The sequence below is a fragment of the Schistocerca gregaria genome, chromosome 3 (assembly GCF_023897955.1).
Source record: "Schistocerca gregaria isolate iqSchGreg1 chromosome 3, iqSchGreg1.2, whole genome shotgun sequence".
In the NCBI taxonomy this organism is placed as follows: domain Eukaryota; kingdom Metazoa; phylum Arthropoda; class Insecta; order Orthoptera; family Acrididae; genus Schistocerca; species Schistocerca gregaria.
In genome coordinates this window covers 425,564,934-425,581,981 of record NC_064922.1, presented here as the reverse complement: position 1 = coordinate 425,581,981, position 17,048 = coordinate 425,564,934, and the positions used below count along the sequence as shown (strand labels likewise).

The 17,048-nt window shown below is 41.5% G+C and overlaps 1 protein-coding gene across 3 annotated transcripts in view; it reads left to right on the top strand.

Annotated features, from left to right (window-relative positions):
* LOC126354771 (protein arginine N-methyltransferase 7-like) overlaps positions 1 to 17,048 on the top strand; it is a 120,326-nt gene that overhangs the window by 74,918 nt on the left and 28,360 nt on the right. For all 3 annotated transcript variants that reach the window (XM_050004664.1, XM_050004665.1, XM_050004666.1), the window contains one exon: positions 4,993 to 5,222. In XM_050004664.1, the coding sequence (XP_049860621.1) occupies positions 4,993 to 5,222 (230 nt within the window). The remainder of the gene's footprint in view (positions 1 to 4,992; positions 5,223 to 17,048) is intronic.

Below are 17,048 nucleotides of genomic sequence, written 5' to 3'. Positions count from 1 at the left end.
GAAATAAAAATAGAAGAAATTAAAAGACTGGGTGTGGCGGTGAAATGACGGCTGTGTAGTGCTGGAAATGGAACAGGGAGGGGGCTGGATGGGTGACGACAGTGACTAACGAAGGTTGAGGCCAGGAGGGTTACAGGGGTGTTGGATGTATTGCAGGGAAAGTTCCCACGTGCACAATTCAGAAAAGATGGTGTTGGTGGGAAGGATCCATATGGCACAGGCTGTGAAGCAGTCATTGAGATGAGGGGTATCATGTCTGGCAGTGTATTCAGCTACAGGGTGGTCCACTTGCATTTTGGCCACAGTTTGTCGGTGGCCCTTCATGTGGACAGACAGCTTGTTCGTTGTCACGCCTACATAGAATGCAGCACAGTGATTGCAGCTTATCTTGTAAATCACAAGACTGGTTTCACAGGGAGCCCTGCCTTTGGGGGATAGGTGATGTTAGTGACCAGACTGGAGTAGGTGGTGGTAGGAGGATGTACGGGACAGGTTTTGCATCTAGGTCTATTACAGGGGTATGAGCCATGAGGTAAGGGATTGGGAGCAGGGGCTGGGTAAGTATGGACGAGTATATTGTGTAGGTTCAGTGGATGGTGGAATACCACGGTACGAGGAGTGGGAAGGATAGTGGGTAGGACATTTCTCATTTCAGGGCATGATGAGAGGTAATCAAAACCCTGGCAGAGAATGTAATTCAGTTGCTCCAGTCCTGGGTGATACTGAGTTACGAGGGGAATGCTCCTCTGTGGCCGGACTGCGGGACTTTGGGAGGTGGTGGGAGACTGGATAGATAAGGCATGAGAGATTTGTTTTTGTACGAGGATGGAAGGATAATTACGGTCAGTGAAGGCTTCAGTGAGACCCTCGGTATATTAAGAGAGGGACTGCTCGTCACTTCAGATGCGATGACCATAGGTGGCTAGGCTGTACGGGAGGGACTTCTTGGTATGAAATGGGTGGCAGCTGTCGAAATGGAGGTATTGCTGATGGTTAGTAGGTTTGATATGGACGGAGGTACTGATGTAGCCATCTCTGAGGCGGAGGTCAACATCTAGGATGGTGGCTTGTTGGGTTGAATACTACCAGGTGAAGCAAATGGGGGAGAAGTTATTGAGATTCTGGAGGAATGTGAATACGGTGTCCTCACCTTCAATCCAGATAGCAAAGATGTCACCAGTGAATTTGAACCAGGGGAGAGGTTTAGGATTCTGGGTTTTTAGGAAGGATTCCTGTAGATGGCCCATGAATAGGTTAGCATGGGATGGTGCCATGCGGGTGCCCATCACTTTATCCCAGATTTATTTGTAGTTAATGTCTTCAAAGTAGAAGTAATTGTGGGTGAGGATATAGTTGGTCATGGAGACTAGGAAGGAGGTTGTTGGTTTGGAATCCATAGGGCATCTGTAAAGTTAGTGTTCGATAGCAGTAAGGCCATGGGCATTATGAAATAGTGTACAGGGAGGTGGCATCAGTAGTGGCGAGCAGGGCACCATGTGGTAAAGGGAGAGGAACTGTGGAGAGTCAGTTGAGGAAATGGTTGGTATTTTTTATATAGGAGGATAGGTTCTGGGTAATAGGTTGAGTGTGTTGGTCTACGAGAGCAGAGATTCTATCAGTGGAGGCACAGTAACCGGCCACAATGGGGCATCCTGGGTGGTTGGGTTTATGGAAAGTGGGAGTGCAGGGAGTGGTAGGGGTAAGTAGAGAGATGGACTCTGGGCAGAGGTTCTGGGATGGGCCTAAGGATTTGTGTAGTGACTGGAGATCCTGATTGCTGGAATGGGATCACTGTGGCATGGTTTGTAGGTGGAAGCATCTGACAGCTGACGGAGTCCTTCTGCCATGTAATCCTTGCGGTTCAAAACTACAGTGGTGGATCCTTTGTCTACAGGTAGGATTATAAGATCAGGATCAGTTTTTCTGCAGATGTAAGGTTAGTATGCATGCTGAGGGATTTGGGGAATGATGGTGAGGCAAGGTTCAAGGATAAAAAATTCTGGAAAGTTAACAGGGGGTGGTTTGGAGGCAGTGGGGGTGGATCACGATTGGATGGAGGAGTGAACTGAGTTAGGCAAGGTTCAATGTTGGTCTTTAGTTGAGTCTGATTGGTCGAGTTGGTGGCGAAAAAGTGTTTCCACTGTAGGGACCGGGAGAAGTGGAGAAGGTCTTTAACTAGTCCTGCATGGTTAAATTTGGGAGTGGGGCAGAAGGTGATGCCTTTGGAAAAGACTGATATTTCTGTGGGACTAAGGCTTCTGGAGGAAAGGTTCATGACTGTGTTGAAGGTCTGTTTAGGATTTGAGTTCTGTTTGGTGGTGGGAGGGAGTTTCGGAGGGTGGGATAAGTGTAGTAGGTCTACGAGACAAGGTTTGTCAGCTATGAGGGGGTGTGGGGCAGGTTTGGAGGTTGTTGTAGAAGTGGTGGACAGTGGTGCTCCGAGGTGGGAGTAGGAATGGAGCAGGATGGAGAGCTTTTTGAGGTGGCGTTGTGCACATTGCTTAAGTTCTTGGAGGGCAAGAGTTTCAGTGTGTGTTATGGGTTCCATGAATCCGGGGTTACATAGCAAGAGAGTTTTGCAGATGGAGAGAAGGTACTGCAAGGAGGATCGAGCTTTGTTGATATGGTTTTGCAGGACTATGTTGGTGAGGGCCAAGGATTGGCGGAATCTGAACAGGTGGAGGTCAGATATGGGTAGTTTGATGGTAAGCCCATTAGGGGAGATTTCAAGAAAAGTTTCCTTATCCCTAGCCAGATCCCAGTCCCACATACTGTTCCTGCGTTGTTGCTTGGCTCATGAAATCCCCTCTAATGGGAGGATGTTTCTGCAGATGTGGAATGAAACAAAGTGTGATCTGTGAGGTGTTCGAACCTCATGAGTAAACAAAATGTGAACTATGAGGTGTTCATCGTAATTTGCAGCTTAGTGAGCTGCATAATCTTCATGATCTAATTTGTGAAACATCAGAATGTGGTATACTTTTTTCTTTAGCATAAAGCGTAAAATTTTCAAAATCGTTGGTTTTGCCACATCTAACACATTGCTTAAATGACGAGTTGATGAAATCAGTATGTTGCGCCATTTCTAATTTAATTGGCATTGAAGTTAGCCAATCAGGTCAGTGCACATGGGAATTCAAGCAGATTGCCAGAGACAGTGTTTCCTCAAAGAAACAAACACAGCTTTTGCTCACCGAGCTTAAATTTATCACTTCCAAAGAAGGCACATTTTAACTGATAATGAGCATTTGAGGAAATGGTAACTCATGGAACCACCAATCTCTGTGCATTACTGCATGTTAGTGCTTACAAGTTGTTCAATACGAATGCACAATGATATAATTGACTAATGTCAATGCTAATTAAATTGGAAGGGGGAACATGTCGAATTTTTTCTTAACAATTATTTCTCAGCACAACCTACCCTGATACACCCTTGAAGGCTTTTGAGACTTTCTGACCTCCCTGTATACATTAAGTCACAGATGACAGACCTAATTAAATTTCAGATATAATCACAATTAACATGATAAATACACTCCTGGATATTGAAATAAGAACACCGTGAATTCATTGTCCCAGGAAGGAGAAACTTTATTGACACATTCCTGGGGTCAGATACATCACATGATCACACTGACAGAACCACAGGCACATAGACACAAGCAACAGAGCATGCACAATGTCGGCACTAGTACAGTGTATATCCACCTTTCGCAGCAATGCAGGCTGCTATTCTCCCATGGAGACGATCGTAGAGATGCTGGATGTAGTCCTGTGGAACGGCTTGCCATGCCATTTCCACCTGGCGCCTCAGCTGGACCAGCGTTCGTGCTGGACGTGCAGACCGCGTGAGACGACGCTTCATCCAGTCCCAAACATGCTCAATGGGGGACAGATCCGGAGATCTTGCTGGCCAGGGTAGTTGACTTACACCTTCTAGAGCACGTTGGGTGCCACGGGATACATGCGGACGTGCATTGTCCTGTTGGAACAGCAAGTTCCCTTGCCGGTCTAGGAATGGTAGAACGATGGGTTCGATGACGGTTTGGATGTACCGTGCACTATTCATCGTTCCCTCGACGATCACCAGAGGTGTACGGCCAGTGTAGGAGATCGCTCCCCACACCATGATGTCGGGTGTTGGCCCTGTGTGCCACGACCATCATTGGCACCAAGGCAGAAGCGACTCTCATCGCTGAAGACGACACGTCTCCATTCGTCCCTCCATTCATGCCTGTCGCGACACCACTGGAGGCGGGCTGCACGATGTTGGGGCGTGAGCGGAATACGGCCTAACGGTGTGCGGGACCGTAGCCCAGCTTCATGGAGGCGGTTGCGAATGGTCCTCGCCGATACCCCAGGAGCAACAGTGTCCCTAATTTGCTGGGAAGTGGCGGTGCGATCCCCTACGGCACTGCGTAGGATCCTACGGTCTTGGCGTGCATCCGTGTGTCGCTGCGGTCCGGTCCCAGGTCGACGGGCACGTGCACCTTCCGCCGACCACTGGCGACAACATCGATGTACTGTGGAGACCTCACACCCCACGTGTTGAGCAATTCGGCGGTACGTCCACCCGGCCTCCCGCATGCCCACTACATGCCCTCGCTCAAAGTCCGTCAACTGCACATACGGTTCACGTCCACGCTGTCGCGGCATGCTACCAGTGTTAAAGACTGCGATGGAGCTCCGTATGCCACGGCAAACTGGCTGACACAGACGGCGGCGGTGCACAAATGCTGCGCAGCTAGCACCATTCGACGGCCAACACCGCGGTTCCTGGTGTGTCCACTGTGCTGTGCGTGTGATCATTGCTTGTACAGCCCTCTCGCAGTGTCCGGAGCAAGTATGGCGGGTCTGACACACAGGTGTCAATGTGTTCTTTTTTCCATTTCCAGGAGTGTAATTCCAATAGATAAACTACATCCATTAAATATATATTTCATTCTTTGGAAGCACTCATTAATCATTAATGTTTATTCATATTTCCAGAAAGACTGCATTGTAGTTCCATCATTGGCCATTATTTATGCACAAGTGGTTGAAAGTGATTTTGCAAATGGATGGAACAAGTTGAGTGACTGGTTCGAAAATGGCGTAAGCATACAAACACCTAAACGCCATGCTACCTGTCCAGGAGCCGCAGCTGTGCATGATATTCAACTGAGCCAGTTTTCACAGAAAGAATTCACAACTATAGTTGCACCAACACCTGTATTGAGGTAAGACAGAGAAAGACAAAAGTCACCATAATTGCTTAAAGGGATTTTATTGTTACATAATTATCCACATCAAGCCACTTATAAGATTGTGTGTTTCATAATCTCTGTAAGTTAACTTTATTGTGCAGTTGACTGTTACCTGTTTCATTTGGTGTTAAGGTATAAATGTGTTCTTTAGTGACCACGGATCTTGGCTTTCTAATTATGGCTAATTATCTGAATTTAAAGTATGTCTGACAATATTAAAGGTGGAAGAAAAGCATCTACTTTCCAGCCCCAACCATGAAACAGAAGTAACAAAAATAGGGATGACAGACCCATAAGTAGAAAACATGTCTAACCTTCAAGTTTCATGGAAAGGTAGACAAAGAGTTAATTACTGTAATACAGGTTTTTGAAGTTGAATTCTCCCTCAGAAAACACTGCTATAGCACAGCCACACAGAGCTACATCCCCAGTCTGACACAGTTCGGCCAATAGAGATGTGAGAAAAATTCATGTTCAGCATGAAGGAAGTGGGGGTGGGGGTCGTGCGAAACACTTAAACTATCTGATGGAGTAAACTACAACCAAATTAAATCATGCTTTTATAAGTACAGGCAAGTATGTATAACTGTCAGCAGATGGTATTCTAAGTCACATCCAGCTGTGAGAAACAGGTGATGAGGAAACTTTAATTCATTTAAGTCCTTGAAGAGTGAAGACTCATGAGGATATGAAGAAAAATCAAGTGCTTATGAGAAGAGAAGTATATTTTGTCTCAGGAGCACATGTAGTTTGTTGGCAGACTTGTAATCTGGATTAATGAAGGCGGCAGAACAGAAAATGCACTGTATTATTTTGCAGAGCTAAATTATAGGTTGACTGTAGTTACTCTCTTTATTTTATCATGCAGACCATACTACATTTTTTCCTAACATGAAACATTATGAAATTAGCCAAAAAAGTCATCATCGCATTGGTTTTCTTAATATATGTCAGTGACCTACCACAATCACAACAGACAATTCCAAAATGTTTATTTTTGCAAGTAACACGTTAGTGTAAAAAACATGAAATGGAAAGTAATTGATGGGCTTAATAGGGCAGTAGGTAACATTAATTCATGACTTATGAATGAGGAATATAACTGCAGCAAGATCCAATCCACAGTCTCTGCCACTGAACTCTCATAATAGGGGAGTGCTAGTACCATAGCATGATTAAATAATTAATGCAGTTAAACGTGTTATTTTCTTAGGATTGAAGACAGAAGAGAAGCTGCCTTGCACATCACACACTTGAGGAGCTTTTACAGAAGCTGAAAGCTCTCAGCTTCATTTATGAGAGTGTTGTACTATATCATTGACTTAGAAATGCAAAAGAATGTTGATTTTTCTTATTTTTGCCCTGTTATTTCTTATGATAACCATGTTCTGTGCCAATTCTATGCATTCACAGTGACTATTTTTAACTCTGAAAAGAATAGTCAGGGCATTGTTCAAATGTCTTGAAAGTTTAACGATGCCTTTTTTTGTATGTACATTCAATCATTGTATTTGTAATTAATAATATCTGGTGTAAGGAGTAATCCTCATTCTGCCAGAGGCATTATCAAAAAGGACAGACTGGACAGAGGTTCAGGGCACCCTTTTAACCTTGAATTGAGAAACTGCCCCTGAAAGGCAGAAGAATCAGCAATGATCAACAGCATGAGGATGCAGAAGACAGTGGAAACCACTGGGCCCCAAAAAGGAATGCGACTATGAGAAAAAGGTTGAATCACCAATGGAAGGGTAATTCTTATGAGTGTGGAATGTTGGAAGTCAGAATACGACAGGAAAGCTAGAAAATCTGAAAAGAGAAATGCAAAGGTTCAATCTGGTTTTAGTGGAGACAGTGGAGTAAAATGGAAAGAAGATAAAGATTTGAGTTCAGATGAATATAGGGGAATATCAACAGCAGCAGAAACTAATGTAAGGGCGAAGGATTTGTCATGAATAAGTTGATGAGAGAGAGAGAGAGAGAGAGAGAGAGAGAGAGAGAGAGAGAGAGAGAGAGAGAGAGAGAGAGTTAATGTGAAAAGTTCAGTGATAGCATTATTCGTATCAGAACTGACAGCAAACTAAAACCAACAACAATAGTTTAGTTGTACATGGCAACATCACAAAGCAGGAGATGCAAGCTAGAGGAAGAATATAAGGTACCGAAAATAATATGAGGTGCTGAGAACCATAAGGGCCCAAAAGCACATCCAGTCAGGTCCATTTGAAACTGAATATCTACATCTAGACTCTGCAAACCACTGTGAAGTGCATGGCAGACAGTAAGTCCCCTTGTACCAGTTATTAGGATATCTTTCCACTCCTTTAACATATGGCATGCAGGATGAATGGTTGTTCAAATGCTTCTGTGGGTGCTGTAATTATTCTAATATTGTCCATATGACAATATGAACTTCAAATTTCCATTTTTGAAGTTGCCAATCTTTTCACCACTTTGAAATATTATCAATATCTGCTGAATATTTACAGAACTTCTTTCAGAGAGTACTTTGTTACAGGTAACTGCGCCATCTGCAAAAAGTCAGGTTACTATTGGTTATGTCCACAACATCAACAGCAAGGGTACGAACAAACTTCCATGGGGAACACTCGAAGTTGCTACTGCACTTGATGATGATACTCTATTCAAGATAACATGCTGTGTCCTTCCTACCAAAAAGTCTTCAGAAGAGTCATAAATTTCACTTGCTACTACATATGATCAATAAGTGTGAATGTGGTACTAGTCAAATGCTTCTCTGAATCAAGAAATAATGCACCTGCCTGACTTTGGTCCAAAGCCTTCAGTATGTCATGTGACAAAAATGCAAGTTGGGTTTCACATGATTGATGTTTTCAGAATGGATGCCAGTTGGCATGGAGGTGATTCTGTTTGAGATACCTCATTATGTTTGAGTTCAGAATATATTCTAAGATTCTCCAACAAATTGATGCCAAAGATATTGTATCTTAGTTTTATAGATAACTTCTACTATCCTTCTTGTAGACAGGTATGACCTGTGCTTTCTTCCAACTACTGGGCACTGGTGCCAACCCCCTCCGTCCCCAAGGGATCTATGATAGATTATAGATTACAGTTAGAAAAGGGGCTAACTCAGCCACAACTTGATTGTAGAGAGAGATTCTGTCGGGCTCTGGAGCTTTGTTCAGTTATAACAATTTCAGTGCTACAAGGATTAAATTGGCACAATTCTCCTGTGTTTTTCTTGGTAAAGGAACACTTGAAAACAGAGTTAAGCATTCCAGCTTTCACTTTGCTACCTTCAATTTCAGTTCCTGTCTCATTCACCATGGACTGGACACTATCAGTTGACAATATTCTGCTGTGGTAGTCATTGAAGGCCCCACACATTGCTTTCTTGACAGCCAAATGTGTTTCATTCAGCATCTATTTATCTATAGACCTATGCTTTGTTTTGCACCTATTATGCAGTAGTCTCTGTTTGTGTAGAAGTTTCGTTACTGTGACTATATCATGGAGGGTCCCTTCCATTATGAACTATTCTACTGAGTGACTATATCATGGAGGGTCCCTTCTATTATGAACTATTCTACTGAGTACATATCTATCCAGTGCGTGGTCAACTATTCTTTTAAACTTGCACAATAGTTCCTCTCCATGTTCCTGCCCTGTACTGAAAGTTTCAAGTACCTCATTGAGATATGACACAACTGATTTTTTGTATCTATTTTACTAAACTGATATATCTTTCTCCTTGTTTTATTTTTCCTTTGTACATTGGTAATTATTGTTGCCGCAGCTGCACCATGATCTCTTATACCAGAGTTTCAGTTTCAGAGAAGGCATTTAGTAATGTTCTGTAGGATGTCTTATCATGCCCATCACTAACAAAACTAATTTCCTCAGTGGATTATTATATGATTAAAGTCTCCATCAATCATGACAGTATGATTGGGGAACTGAGGTTGTCTCTGAAGTTTTTGGTTACGTCAGCCTGTTGGACAATAGAGGAAACCAATGACCATTTTATCACAACACTGATTATTGCCCAAACAGTCTCACATGCAGCTTCAATTTCTTCCAGAGAAATTGGTGTGACAGCTTTTCATGAATGTTCATGTGTACAGTGTGTGGGCCTACAGCACAGATAAACCTGACACACAATAAGATCAACAAATGCTAGAAGCATTCGTACATACTACAATCTCAAAATGGACGATGGTGTGCTTGAGGTCCTTATGGTTCTTAGCACCTCATATAATTCAGTATGTAAAGGGATGTCAAGTTTGCAAGAGGTATTTACCGATGACATGTAGTGGTTCTATCAAAAGAGACAAGTGAAGTGGTACCACAGGAATACTGATTTAAGAAACGTGTTGAAAACTTACTGAATCATGGCATTCAAACAGCAGTGATAACACAGATGGGGGGCCTCTGAACCATTAGAGGAAAAAAATCGGTAATGTACTAAAGACCCTCAAGAAAAACAAGGCTCCAGGAGATAGTGGTATCACAGCTGAGATTCTCTGTTTCGGATGTGAAACAATGTTGGATGCTTTGAAGCTGTTAATATCGACCATTTGGACAGCAGAAGTAATTGCTGAAGAATGGAAGGGATCAATTATGTGTTTCATCTTCAAGAAGGGTGATGCTGAGGGATTTCATTACTTGAAGCTGGTTATAAAGTCTGAACAAAGCTGCTGCTAAACTGCATGAAACCATTAGCTGAAGCAGTTATTGGTCACTATCAATGTGGCTTTGTGCCTGGATGGTCAACTCCTGACCACCTTGAGGCAGCTGATAGAAAAATTTTACAAGTTTGACCAGGTATCACACCTCATGTTCATTGATTTTTGATAAGCTTATAACAGCAATGACCACTCCATGTCATGGAAAATGTTACGGGAGTTTCACATCCCATCTAATGCATCTGACTAATTGCAACTTGCTACTCTCAGTCAACTGGTCAAGTGCGGTTAGGCAGCCATCGCCACCATTCAGTATATGAAATGGATTGAGACAAGCCGACCCATTGGCACAAATACTGTTCAACTTGGCCTTACAAGGAGTAATCTGTGACACTCATTGAACAGCAGAAAAGGAGATAGTGGGAGCAGACACAATCCCGGAATTTGCTGATGATGTAGGGAGTCTTGGTGACACCCTGGAGCAAGTATGCGCTGACACTTCCCAATTTCTCTACACTGCAAAGAAAATTGGGATGGAGGTGAATGAGGATAGAACCAAATATCTCATTGTATCAAACAGTCAAGCTCTCCTTCCTTCTGTTCTGTTTGATGGGCGTACCTTTGAATGAATAAGTTCAAGAATTCGAGTGCCTGGGTTCTGTACTGACTTAAGTGAAGTGACAAAAGAAGTGCATCAGTGAATAGTAAGTAACAATCACATTTTCTTTATGCTGGGTTCTGTACTGACTTAAGTGAAGTGACAAAAGAAGTGCATCAGTGAATAGTAAATAACAATCACATTTCCTTTATGCTGAACAGTTTATTCAAGTTATGACTGGTATCACAGAAGAACAAGATCCAACTGTACATGACACTAGTAATGTAACCTGTACTTTTATGTGGTTGTGAAACCTCGGCGACATCAGCAACAGAAGCAGCAATGTGTTCCTGTGAGTGGAAGGTACTTTGAAATGTCTATGGACTGTCTACAGTACTATAGAGGGTAAATGTGAATGAAGAACAAAAGAAGACCTATACCAGTGGTTTTGAAATCCACACATTGACTGAATATTAGGGCATAAGAGGCTAAAGTTGATGCGCCACATCCTTCAAGCTGATAGATCCCTCCCATACTGAGTTCTCCATCCTCACCCTGCTGGGACCGAGCGAGGTAGTGCCATGGCTAGTACATTGGACTCACATTCGGGAGGACGGTGGTTCAAACCCATTTCCAGTCATCCTGATATAGATTTTCCGTGATTTCCCTAAATCGCTTCAGGCAAATGCCGGGATGGTTCCTGTGAAAGGAGATTGCCGATTTCCTTCTCCATCCTTGACACTGTCCAAGATTGTGTTCTGTCTCTTATGACCTCGATGTCAATGAGATGTTAAACCCAATTTTCATTTCTTCAACCTGCTGGAAAACAGCCAAGGGGATGTCCAAGGACACAATGAACAATGAAAGGATTGATATTAACAATCCTTACAAAAGTGGAGCTGACAGTGGTGGATGATGAAGCTAGAGACAGGCAATGGTAGATTACCATCTGCAATAGATACTTACTCTGTAAAACTGTCTGACTTCTTTTCTTATTTTGCTTTTTCTAATGTGTTCTTTTATATATATTTTTTTATATAATGATGTTTTGTCTCCCCTCATAGAGTGGTTAATTGATTTGTTTTTCCATTGTAGTTCTTAAAGGCATGTTGAGTGCAATAAATGATGATGTAAATGAAAATGGTAATCTAATAATTGTGGGTGAGTGGAACACTTTCGTAGGGGTGGGAAGAGAAGACAGAGTTATGGGGTAATATGACCTCAGTAGTAAGACTGAGAGATGAAAAAGGCTAACTGAGTTCCGCAATCAATTTCAGCTAGGAATAGCAAATACAGTGATCAAGAACCACAGAAAGATGAGTTATTTTTTTGTATTATGTGTTGCCAGATGCAGATTCTGAAATCAGACATTGGTTTGTAAGGGATACCCAGGACTTGATGTAGATTCGGATCACAATTTAGTGAAGATGAGGAGTAGATTGAAGTTTAAGAGAATCGTGAAGAAGAATCAAAATGGAAAGAAGTAGGATACTGAGGTCATGAGGAAGGATGATGTACATTTGAAGTTCTCTAAGGCTGTGGATACACATTAATGTGACCACCTGTGCCGGCCGGAGTGGCTGTGCGGTTCTAGGCACTACAGTCTGGAACCGAGCAACCGCTATGGTCGCAGGTTTGAATCCTGCCACGGGCGTGGATGTGTGTGATGTCCTTAGGTTAGTTAGGTTTAATTAGTTCTAAGTTCTAGGCGACTGATGACCTCAGAAGTTAAGTCACATAGTGCTCAGAGCCATTGGAACCATTTTTTTGACCACCTGTCAAAAGCCTGAATAACAACCTTATCAACCTTCTGCAGCATGGACTGCTGCAAGATGTGCAGGAAGAGTGTCATTGTGGTTATGGAAGGCACTGACAGGGATGCGGGGTCATGGTAGCTCCAGTGCTGTAGTCAGCTCTGTTGAGTATCCACGGCACTAACAGCTTGATCTTGGTGGTCCCACAGATTCTCGATTGGGATTAAATCTGGGAAGTTTGGTGGACAGGGCAGTACAGTAAACTCATCCTGGTGCTCTGTGAACTGTGCATTTACACTGCTAGCACTGTACCATATTGCACTGTCCTTCTGGTAGGTACTATTGTGTCAAGGAAAAACAAACTGCATGTAGGGGTGTACACAGTTCCCAAGGATAGATCCGTACTTACGTTGATCCACTGTGCCTTCCAGAATGATGCAATTACCCAGAGAATGCCACGAAAACATTCCCCAGACTGTAACACTCCCTCCTCTGACCTGGACCATTACACCGATTGTTGCAGGGTGTTCACTCTTGGACGTTTCCTACTGTACATGCCAACAGCCTTCCGACCAGTAGAGCATAAAAGATGATTCATCTGCAAAGGGCACGTCTCACCACTCAGTGGATGTCCAATTGCAGTATTGGCATGCAAATTCCAGCCATCATTGCTGATGAACAGCAGTCAGTATGGGTGCATGCACCAGGCAACTGCTGTGGAGATTCGTTTGCAGCAATGTTCGTGGAATGGCCATTGAGTAGACATTGTGGATAACCTCTTGCTTCATCTGGGCAACGAGTTACTCAACAGTTGCATGCCTATTCACCCAGACACATTTGCACAGCTGTCATTCGCCTCTGTCATCTATGACCCATGGTGCACCACAGATTGTCTCAGATAGCATTATTTTGCCATGCATTGTATACTTCAATGGAAGCAGCATGTGAACAGTTTACAAACATTCCTGTTTTGGAAATTCTTCCACCTTTTGTCCAAAAGACAATGACTGTGCCCTTTTGGACATCAGATAAATTGCTCCATTTCCGCATTGTGATGACTGCACTGTTTTACACATCCACCCAACATGTTTTATATACCCTCCACTGCTAGTAAAGCCACCTGATGTCTGTGAGTGGTTATTGCACGTTGATGTGACGCATAAGTGGTGGTCACATGACTGTGTTCTTCGTTAATGAACATTAATCAGCAATTCAGTTAAAGAGGAATGGACGTAACTAAAAAGAACATTCACCAAAGTAGAATAGACAATAGGTACAAGGAAGGCAACCATAAATAAACCTCCAGCAACAGAAGAAATACTTCAACTGATCAACAAAATGAGGTGGTACAGAAAAGTTTGGAAAAAGGCAAGAATATCACAACATAAGTCGCTTATGATTTAATAAATAGGAAATTCAGGAAAGCTAAGGCAAAATGGGTGTAGGAAAAAATGCAACAAAATTAAAAAAGAAATGCTTGACAGAAGGACTGATTCAACAAGTAGAAAAGTTGAAACAACTTTATGTGAAATTGAAAACAGAGGCCTCTATATTAAGAGCGTAAGAGGAATTCCACTGTTAAGTGCGGAGCAGAAAGTGAATAGATGTAAAAAAACTGGCTGATGATGTGATAGAAGAAGAAGTAGTGTGAATCAATATTGAAGACTTTGGAGATCCAGTATAAGTGTCAAAGTTTAACAGAGCTTTGGAAAATTTGCGGTCAAACAAGGTGAAAGGCATGGGCAACATGCCTTCGGAATTTCTAAAATTATTGGTGGGAAGTGGTTTTATTAACTGTTGAAGTTGGTGTGTACATTCTATAATACTGGAGATATACCATCAGACTTTCCGAAAAAATGTCATCCTCGCAGTCCCAAAAATAGCAATGGCAGATAAATGAAAGAAGTGCTGCACAGTCAGTTTAACAGCTTATGCATCCATGTTGTTAACAAGAAAAGTATACCGAAAATGGAATAGAAAATTGAGGATCTGTTAGATGATAATCAGCATGGCTTTAGAAAAGGGAAAATACCAGAGAGGTAGTTCTGATGATGCACTTGATAATGAAAGCAAGATCGAGACACGTTCATGGGATTCATTGACATAGAAAAAGGGTTCTACAATGTTCAACATTGCAACATGTTTCAGATTCTCGAGAAAATAAGTGCAAACTACAGGGAAAGATGTCTAATACTGAACCTAGGGGGAACAATATGAATGGAAGACCAAGAATGAAGCACTTGGATTAGATAGGTGTAAGACAGGGATGTAGTCTTTTGCCCTTACTGTTCAATCTGTACATTGAAGAAGTAATGAAAAAAAGAAAAGAATGGTTCTAGAGTGGAATTAAAATTTAGGGTGAAAGGATATCAAAGGTAAGATCTGTTGACGATATTGCTTTATTCAGTGAAAGTGAGGAATAACTGCAGGACGAGTGAAATGCAATGAACAGAGTAATGAGCAAACACTAAGAATTGAGAGTAAACTGCAGAAAGTCAAAAGTAATGAAGAGTAGCAAAAATGAGATTAACAATAATCTTAACATCAAAACTGGGTACCACAAAGTAGACAGCATCAATTCTACCACTTCGGAAGCAAAATGACACCTGAAGTAAGGAGGACATAAAAAGCAGACTAGTACAAGCAAAGAGGGCATTCCTGGCCAGAACCTAATAGTATCAAGCGTCAGCCTTAATTTGATGAAAAAATTTCTGAGGCAGTGCATTTTGAGCAAGCATTGTAATGTGAATCATGGACTGTGTGGAAACTGAAAGAGAAGAAAAACAAAATATTTGAGATTTTGTGCTACAGAAGGATGTTGAAAATTAGATGAAGTAATAAGGTAACAACCAAGGACATTTTGCTTAATTGGTGAGGAGAGGAACAAGAAGAGGAGATAGGTTGACAGGACATGTGTTAAGATGTCAAGGAATAATTTCCATGTTACTTGAGAGAACTGTAAAAGGCAAAAACTGTCTTCTCCAGAAATACATGTAACCTGAAGACAACTAACAGCAATAACTATAAGCCCAGAAACATGCATGTCCAAAATTGCATATCATACAGAGACTAGACTCCCACAAAGTGGTAAAGCTATTGCTTACATCATAAAACATAATTAAAGAATAAAACTAGTACTTACCAAAATTTCACATTGGAAATCACCAGCTAGTGAGGCGATCTAACGTTTGTCAAATGAAAATATGCTGTCAGCGCACATCACTGTTTACACTATTAAGTATGCTGGTGCCTGTGATCAGGGCTTGTCGAGTAAGAATAGTTAAAATCCAGAAATAAAACCCATCAAATAAAATGATAGGCCTTGATACAAGCTGCATGCTGACTGTTAGGAAATGAAGAGTGTGAACACCAGGAATTCAAGGCAGGTAATGTGTACACTGAGGTCGATGTATGCTTGCAGCACAAACAGCCAATAAGCTACCACAGTTACCACAAAATTAAGAAATGCAGCAATGACAAATAAAGGAACATAAAGGGCACTATTGCAAAGTAAAATGTGCTGACCTGCATTAAAACCCTTCTGAGACCACAACTACATTATCATTTGAACAGATAAAGTTAATACATAAACATGTTTTGATGAACATACATGACAATGAAAGAGACTAGGGCGTGGGTCGTCATATAGTGAAAACCACACTGTAACTGTCTTCACAAAATATACAACAGAGAACTGAAAACTTTTGCACAAATAATGTATATTAGAATTTTGAGGGATGATCAACTAGCAAAGGCTACAGGCAAGCAATATGCAGCTAGACATTCATTAAACTTCCATCCTTGAACTCTAGATACTTAAAGATGTCTAGTTCTTCCCGAAGATCCAACTTTGGGCCTCCGAATTCTCTGTGCAAAATAACTGTCTTTTTCCAATTTTGGGGGGTATGAGTGTTTTTGTTCTGTACAGGAGATCCTTTCTTTATTTTATTTATCCTTTCATTGTAATTTGGTACTAGTTTTTACATGCTATTGTAGGCATTTGTTTTTTGTTTGTTTTTATTTTTTAACTTAAAACTAGCTCTTTATTTTTAAACTTTTTCTTTGTAATTTTTTAACTAATAATTTTTTAAAAATTTCTGTTTCTTGATTCTTAGAAGTTTATCTTTAAATTTTGATCTCAAATCTTGAAATCTGTAATGACTCATTCCATCATGTGGCCCCTTGGAACCAGAGAATAAAACATAAATCATGGTGGTACAATGTTGCTCCTGTAGAGATGTTGTGGACCAAAGTGGAAGGGAAATGCCTGTAGAATAGAGAAATATAATAAAGATGATGAATGATGATCTTAAGAAAACACTCCCATTCACAGTGACATTTTATAGTCTAGTGCTGCAATTACAAATAAAAGCTTATTTCATCTATCTTGAGATGAAATTTCCTTTGTACTAGAGTGAGCTCGAGAAGGCAGTAATTGTAGAGGCAGACAGAGATCAAAATGCATAAACAAGTAATTGAGTATGCTTGGTGTAAGTGCTCCTCTGAGATAAGGGATTGGCACAGGAGAAGAAATCATGACAGATTAGATCAGAAGAATGAAGACTACCTCCATGCCCTTAATGATTAAAAGACAACCCAGTGGCACAGATCAAGGCATCTGAAACAGCAAATTGTCTATTTTAGACCATTAGATTTCTACTCAGAGGACTGTTACTAGATTTGGGAAATGTAAAGCAGATTGATTGTATGGTGAGGGTTATCCATATTTGACACTTCAATTAAGACATTTTTGAAATCTCATGATAGTTTCAAATCTGAA